This window comes from Halyomorpha halys, unplaced genomic scaffold (genome assembly GCF_000696795.3).
Source record: "Halyomorpha halys isolate HHAL.00 unplaced genomic scaffold, Hhal_1.1 Scaffold58.1, whole genome shotgun sequence".
Lineage (NCBI taxonomy): Eukaryota > Metazoa > Arthropoda > Insecta > Hemiptera > Pentatomidae > Halyomorpha > Halyomorpha halys.
This window is the reverse complement of record NW_027110919.1, coordinates 905,911-914,520: the sequence shown is the minus strand read 5'-3', so window position 1 is coordinate 914,520 and position 8,610 is coordinate 905,911. Positions and strand designations below refer to the sequence as shown.

The 8,610-nt window shown below is 26.3% G+C and overlaps 1 protein-coding gene across 2 annotated transcripts in view; it reads left to right on the top strand.

Annotated features, from left to right (window-relative positions):
• Positions 1–8,610, top strand: part of LOC106692450 (probable ATP-dependent DNA helicase HFM1) — a 46,594-nt gene that overhangs the window by 35,064 nt on the left and 2,920 nt on the right. For both annotated transcript variants that reach the window (XM_067049016.1, XM_014438406.2), the window contains exons 16-20: positions 2,202–2,308; positions 2,653–2,750; positions 3,468–3,581; positions 3,924–4,827; positions 7,114–7,324. In XM_067049016.1, coding sequence (XP_066905117.1) covers positions 2,202–2,308; positions 2,653–2,750; positions 3,468–3,581; positions 3,924–4,827; positions 7,114–7,324 — 1,434 coding nt within the window. The remainder of the gene's footprint in view (positions 1–2,201; positions 2,309–2,652; positions 2,751–3,467; positions 3,582–3,923; positions 4,828–7,113; positions 7,325–8,610) is intronic.

The following is an 8,610-nucleotide window of genomic DNA, read 5'->3' as shown; positions in this document are numbered from 1 at the left end:
TTATTTTTTATTTTTCTATACTTACTGTGGTTGTTATCTTGTTTTGTTTTTAGCCCTGAAGAAGGCTAGAAACTCTAGCCGAAACGTCGGCACATTAAAATAAGTTAGTCATACTTATTTGTGTTTCATTGACCGCACCCCCAACCATCTTCTCCGATAAAAATTTTGGTTTAAAATGATTGAAGAAAGATAAAATAATAAAAATTAAAAAAAAAAAAGTATATATGATAAAATTAAAATAAAGTATTTTTGAAAAACAAATTACTAAAACTATCAATTTTAAGAAAATATGTTATTAATGATAATATTATAAAATTCAATTAATCTACCAAAGGGGAAAAATAATAGAACAGAACAAAAATAATAATAAAATAAAATTAAAATGATAATGATACAAATAAAAGGTAATCTGACTTAACAAAAAATTTGTTATAAATTATTTATGGTAAATAAAATAAAGGTCTCCTAATTTATAATTATACTTTTTGTGATCATTTATAATGAACAAAATTTTTTGTTGTAAGTCTAATAATAAGACTCACAATATACATGTCCCATAATATTTTGAGTCTCATTATTGGACTTAACAATCTAGGACTATTCATAGTGTTATATAGTCATCGTTAAATGTAGTAGTAACTCTGACTACTCTGAAATTAAGACATCATTAAACCTTAATGTCATTGATATACTTTTTACAGACTTGGTCAGATGAATATTTCAAGGATTGTACATCTATACTTTTAAGCTTGTAAGGAATCTCAAATATGTTCATTAGATGTTCATATTTAGTTTTAAAATCTAGATGAATTGCAAAATATTTGTAATATAAGTATTTTAAGTATGTTTTAAATTCTTTCTAGCTGTGAAACCAATTCCATTGTTTAATTAAAGATCCATATTAAATATGTGATTTTACAATAGTATTAAATAGCATTATTAGAGTTCCACAAACAGAAAATTCTCCACAATTTCTTTTCAGAAACCCTAAAAGTGAAAACACACAAGACAAATAGCCCAAGTATATTGATCTGATATGACATACAAGAATATTGACCTAAGAGAGATACAATATATGTTTTTTTTTTACTTTTAAAATAAAATTTACTATACAACTGTTTTAGAAATTTATTTTGCCAGTAGATGATAATTCTATAAAAGACAGTTGAACACTATGAACTGTATTATGACAATAAAAAAAATCAAATAACCATGAGGAAAATAAGAATAAAAATCAATCTTAGAGTATATAAAGCATTGTTCATAATTTCCAAAGTTTGATTGCTTTTTTTACAGCATCTTAAAATAAAATAAATTAATTTTAATAAACCTAGAAATTAAAGTTACGAAATTCAAATATTAAAAATACTTTAAAATAAAATCTTTTCTGTCATAATTGGTTAAAATTTTAGGTAATCAGAGTTTGTCTCACAGGGAAAATGGAAATTAATAATATAATCCACTCCTATTTCGTTTGGCTTACATTGAAACTATGCTGAAGCAATTACAAAAGTTTAAGTATTCTAATCGTCATTTATAAATTTAACACTGTTCATATGACAATAAGGAATATTAGTATGAGATGTAGGTTATATAAAAAAATAATATTATGCCAAAAATTATTCCTAGATGTAAATCCATCTTACACAAAGGATAATGCATTATACATTAAAGGATCAGTGTAGAAAAAAAAAATTTACAAACATAACTGTATTTTAATAAATAAAATGTTAGAGATATAGAAAATATATTGCAATCAAGCAAGCAAGTAGCATGTACAATCTTTATTGTATAACTTTTGTTTTAATTTCCTTTAATACTTACACTTCAATTAAAACGTTTTTCTTACATGTTTGAAATAATTAATAAAGTTTCTATTATTAATATTATTGTATTTATCCAAAGTTTATTTTTTATTTTTCTCATAATATTATTCAATCATACCAATAAGTGAAAGAGTTTGACCAAGATAACAAAAAAAAACTACATCCATATTTGCTTTGTTCTCCTCCCATCTCCCTCACCTTAATACACTTCATTATTGCTTATTCCTTCAGCATTTCTTTTTTAAATTAGTAATGTTTTGAAAAATGACCAAATTCAAAGGAGTGATGGAAGACATATTGCGTTTGTTTCTCTTTATTATTAATGATATTCAATGAGTCACTTTGAATAAAACTAATTTATTTTTAATTTTTCAGAGATGGTGTTATTATTCAACAAAAAGGAGAAATTAATTTTACTATTAACATACAACCAGTAATAAACATGGAAGCTGTAACAGTACATGTGATAAGTGAAAAATTGGGTAATTTTTTTTATTTTATTGTGTAATATTGTATTCCGTCTTATATTTATAGATAATGAATGGTCATAGGGATCATACAGCTCATTCACATTATATTTACAAATATATAAATTAAATGATAACAAAATAAGAAATAGAAGGGAAAAATAAAATTATGAAAAGATTTTTTTTTTTAATATTTATTTATTGCTATTTAGAACTGTACATTATAATACATTTAGTAAATCTGATCTAAGTTAAATTGGAATGTTACAGGCGTGTAGAGAAACTACCCATTGGTAGCACTCAATCATTTCATTAAATTTAGATATTTAAAATTTCTACCTGTCCTATATATTTTCCAGTTGGTGTTGATGTGAAAAAAGTAGTAGCCATTTCTTCTCAATACCAATTTTTTTCAAAAGAAGAAGGAGAAAGTCTGTATTCAGATGAGGAAAGTCTGGTAAGTAACAATAAATTAATAATTGGAAGATAATTTAATGATTTCTAAATCAGTTATATTCAACCCTGTAGTCAAATTTTATTTAGTTCAAATTTCATGGTTAGTTTCTATTGTACATCATAAAATTTTAAATCAATACAATTCACCCAAAAATTCAGAAAGAATAATCAATGTTTCTAATTGGAATGTTTAGAAAAAAGAAAACATCTTTAAAAATATGACTTTTAATATATATGTAGCATCAGGTATCATGAAGGCTGAAAAAGGCATATTAGCTTTGGAATTATTTCATAAACACCTCCATCAAGCTGAGTGTATGATAAAATAGACTAAAATCTAGCAATAGGTGGATTAACATTTTGTTTTTCACGTTTACGATATCTATTGTAAAAAAGAAAAATAGGTGATTTGACTTTTCTTCAATGCAATTCAAGGAATGTAACACCATTGTCAAGTGTTGAATGATGAGAATATCTATTTTCCACTTCTCTCTAGTTTCTACTTCTAACAACGAAATATTGATCTTACTTTGAAATCTTTTATTTTTGAAAGTCTCTTATTTTTTCAGTCTTTAACTGAATACATTATTTTCATAATTAAACTGAAAACTATACCAGTTCTGTAATCTACAAATATTCTAATGAATTAATAATAACTCATTATAATTCATTAGTTTTAGTTGAATCTAATATATATATTTATTTATTTTGTTAAAAGGTTTCATCAAACAAAAGTTTTAATGAAAAATCAACTTCTATGACAGTCGAAAATAAAAATTCAACCAAAAAATCTACAAGCAGCCAGAATTTACTGAAAAATACAAAAGAAAAGGTACCTTATAATCATTTCAAACAAATGGTTTCCATAGTTAATTAAATTATTATTAGAACTCAATGAATGTTTGTTAAACTGCTTTTGTAAAAATAAATAAAAGTTGTGTTATTTTGATTGTTCATACATTTGTCTGTCTTTAATTAATACTTTTTGATATTGATGAAGCCAATTAAAATGTATAAAAAACTTCATCATAAACTAGAATAAAATGTTCTAATTTATTTTATAATCATTAAAAATCTCCATAATTTATTTAATGTATATATTATAAAGTATATAATTTATATTTTATAAACTTAGCATGTGTTAATGAAAGAATTGCCTTTCTTTTTTTTTCAGGAAAAAACCCATGTCAAATCAAAATATCAGACCAGCTTACATCAATTTGTTTTTAAAAGTTCACGACAACAATTAAAACATCATGAAAATGAAATAAAAAATTTTGATGATGAGGTGTCAAGTACTCAAGATCAAACATTGAAATATGATTCATTACCATCATCAATTAATCCAGTAAAGTGCAGCTACGAGTCTAATTGGAGTTCTAAGCAAGAAAAGAGGGCTAAATTAGATATGGAATATGACTGGTATATTAAAAAGAATTTAGAAATTCATAAAAATATAACCAAAGATGATGGTTTAACACATCCATCAAGCTCCAACTATACTGTGCCAACTTTTCAAATAAATTCTGATGAAAATTCCGATATTCTTTTACCAGATCTTCAAAACAGCCAGATGTCTAAAACAGTTGTGCCCAAATTGAAACCAGAATATGGTAGTTTTGAAAAATCTCGTCCTTCTGTTATTCAAAATGCAAATAACATACAAAATATAATTTTCAAACATAATGAATCCCACTGTCTTGATATATCTTCAAATGAAGCAGATAATTTCAAAACTTCTCGTCAATATACAAGTAATCAAAGAAAACCTCTTCAGCTCTCCCCACGCCAATTTTCGAAAACTGGTAAGCATTTACCACAAAAAATAAATGATTCTAGAAAAAGGAAAATTAATTTTTTCCCATTGTTTATGCCTCTAAATGAACTTGAAGACAATATGGTTAATACACCCGAAGATGAGAATAAGAGTCATGAGAAGCACCATAACGAAGATTCAACTTTAGTATCATCAGGAAACAATGTTTTGTTGTCACAAGGAAGTAACATGAATCTCATTTTAGGAGAACACGATTTATCCGATATACAGAAAAATAGATCCCTTATAAATCAAGAATATAGTAAGTATTAGTTTAAATAACATATGTTATAGTAAATGTCACAATATAATTTTTATTGTGTTATACTTATTGCACAAAAAAATCTTATTTAATATCATAGCTCACACATCAATTATTTTATTCTTTAAGTGCTTATTTAAAGCTCTTACTAGGCCTCCTGAAGCAGCTTAGCTATATAAGATATTTATATAAGATTCTATTTGTATATAAATATTGAATATTGTGTATTACATAATTAAATTATCTAATACATAAAAATCGATATTTGTTTGTTGATACTTTATGCACTGCCATACCGTTCATCCGATTGTGATGGTACTTTTTGCTAAATGTTCAGGGTTTTCTTGGAAAGGTTATAAGCTGGTCTGATTTTTATGTAGTTAATCAAAATTAAGCATTTTGGGAGCATGGCTTAGGGATTATACATTGTTTTCATGGTTATATTATGCCAATCGATTTTTCTTTTTCTGAAGAATAAGAAAAAATTATAACTGATTTTATTAAATGATTTTTTATTCACTAAAAATTTTAAAAAACATAATAAGAATTTCAGTAAACTATGTCAACAATATTTTTTTTTAGGAAAAAGTAAATCCATTTTTAGTGTCGTCTGAAAACCTCAAATACCATTTTTCAAAGAAGTTGACAAGAAGAAATTTTTCACCTTGATTAATTTGGATTTGTTTTTTATTCGGGTGATCATTGTTCATATAATCGTTCATAAATCCTCTTCATTTTATCCAATTCCTTCATTAATAGAACTGTTGGAAAGCTGAATGTCTCCTCTTTTAACCTACACTAAAAAAATAGATTTATTGACATTAATAGAAAGAAATATTAGTTTCAAATAAAGAAAAACTTTTCAAACGTTGTGTTTTATATCTCCAGTTCTAATTTGTTTAATTATATCTGGTTTTTGCCCTTTCGTGTAGTTTATAGAGCCCTAAACCACTTCCAAGTTTTTTGTTGACTGGTTTGGTCATGTTAATTCCATATGTTACTTTAGTAACCGTCTCATCACTTCATCTATAGATTAATTGATATCAAAGTTTCAATAGGGTTCAATTAGTGTTTATACATCCTCAAATATAGCAATATCGAATCATTACCGGGTCTGCTAGTTAATTATAAATCAGTATGACTAAGTTAAAATATTCTTAGGACCTAATTAAGACCAGATTGTAAAAAATAAAACTATACAAGAATACAATGTTTTTATTAATTTTATTCGCAAACGATTCTATTTTATACATATATATTTTAGTGCTGTTTAGACTTTTTTTAACTGAGGCCATTTTCAAAGTTTTTTCCTTACTTCTTTGCCCCAGTCATCTTATAAAAATTATTTTATTATAAATGTATTATTGTAAATATATTCTTGGTATTATAAATACAACTCTATGTAAGCATTAGTTGACATTTTTCCTTGGGGTTTTTTATTTTAATTACACGATACATTAATTAACATTAAATTCAAAATTCATATGTTAAAAACACACATTACTTTAAAAATATTAAATAAACTAATATGTTGATTGGTTTTGTCTTATTTTGGACAAAATTTATTTTTTTTATTATATTTTTCAAACTAATTTGGGAACAAAATAAATATAATGATTATGTTTTTATTACAATTATTATAGATGCGGATGCATTTCAGTGCTAAATTTATTATTTGAATTCATTATAAAGGACCTGTTAAAAAGTGTTCCAGTAGCACAGGAAATTTTTTCCCAAGGGTCCTCGGTTGTTCTTCATGGCCCTGACCATAAGTAACATTAGTATTAAAATTTTAACTTTCTCAGTTACTTTTTCCACAAACGCATTTATTATTGAAATAAATAAGTTTTTGAATGCATTTCGTTTCAAATTAGTTATTTTATAGAGAAAGAGTTAGCTATTCTTCTGTAATAAAAGATATATAGAAATATTAGAATTTATTTTACAGTATTATTAACCACTAGTGAATCTTTGTTAGCACTAGAATTACTAAGTCAAGCGTAAACACTATTTATTATTTAAAAGGTAGTATTTTTTCGTTACTTTATATTATGACTCACCTATACTTATTCTACAAGAACAAAATATTTTCATTACTGAAAAGAAAAATAACATTTCTAGGCAGAGGGTATGGTATATGTGCTATTTCCATTGCAGGGGATGGGTACCTTGACTATGGCATTAATGTGAACCTATTTCTATAAATAGTAAATATACTTCTTGTGAATCCATCTTTTACTACTCATTTTATTTTGTCGGTAACTTCATTACTTATTTTGTTTACAGTGCTAAAGCCGGTAATGAAATCACATTCTAAGGATAATTTTCAATTGAAGGGAGAAGATAGAATTTTTCAAAACAGTTTGAATGAATCCAGGACTAATAAAGATGCAAATCAACTTATGTCAACTGACAGCTCAAATCGAGTATCTGCACTAGAGATTGAAACACCAAGAGAAGTTACTCATCAGAGTAAATCAGAAAATAGGGATATAAGGTTGTATATCTACAGTTTTACAGAACAGCTTTATTCAATGCTTGAATTAAATTTTAAATGCTACCTAATTTTATTTCTGTGCTTAGGTGATAAAATGTTTTAAGTCATTTTTACATTAAAAAAAAGAACTTTTATGTTCCAAGGTCTTCTTGGTTTTTTCTTAAGCTTATGAGAAAACTAAAGCTGGAAATCATAATATATAAGTCAATTCACTGAATCGCATACTGAATTTTTTTTTAAATTTACCATCTTGATGAGATCTAAAAATTTTGTCATCTGACCACAGATCTATTTACATAATAAATTAATTATCGCATGAATAATTTAATATGGTAAAAATGTATGAAATGAAAATATGCTTCTAATTTTCTATCTTTGTCAATTAAAGTTGTGATGATATCTATACCTCTCATAATTCATTATCAGAAATTGTTAATTACTATTTCATTGCTAGTACATACATTACATTTTATTATTGGTGCTTAGAACTTACACCTTCAAGCTGTCCCTGTGTTGGTTTCACCTGTGGAACCAGTGGCGATTGTTGCGATCCACAATAGATGCTGTTGCATTGGTAGTCGAGATGGCCCGCACAGCAATTGCTGGAGCAAGGTGGAGGAGAGGTGCTAAGTGTTATGCACCAATCATCACTCTAGACGTTAAGAATGCTTTTACACTGCAAGATGGACCTGTATAGTAGATGCCCAACAGACAAAGCTAAAGTAGCATCCTTTTTGTCACGCCTTATGCCAAATGTTGGAGGTCCCAGAGAAAGTAGCCTACCGAAGGCTTCTTGCTACTGTTGTCCCCTATTATGTTATATGCAGCCCCAATTTGGAAAGAAGCGATTGTTACTAAATCATACAGGAGACGGATGGTTTCAGTTTATCACAGAGTTTGTTTAAGGACAGTTAGCATTTTTTGACACACACACACACACACACACATATATATATATTGTAATAATTTAAAAAAATATTAAAAATAAAATAAAAAGAATTTAGTTAGTTTTTAAACTTTTTTCAAATATAAAGGATAATTTGGTTTCAAATTAAGAACTTGAATACAAATTTGATAATAGAATTTTATTATATAAAATGACTCTTAATCTCAGGGCGTGTAGTTGCTAGGCAATCAGAATACAGATACTTACAATAATTTCTCTTAATTTAATTAATATCTATTTTACAATGTATTCAAATTTAGTTATAACAAAACTAACCAAGTTCACGATCTTCCTTTTGATGATTCCTGGTATCTTCTTTTTTCTATTGTTCTGTCCTAGC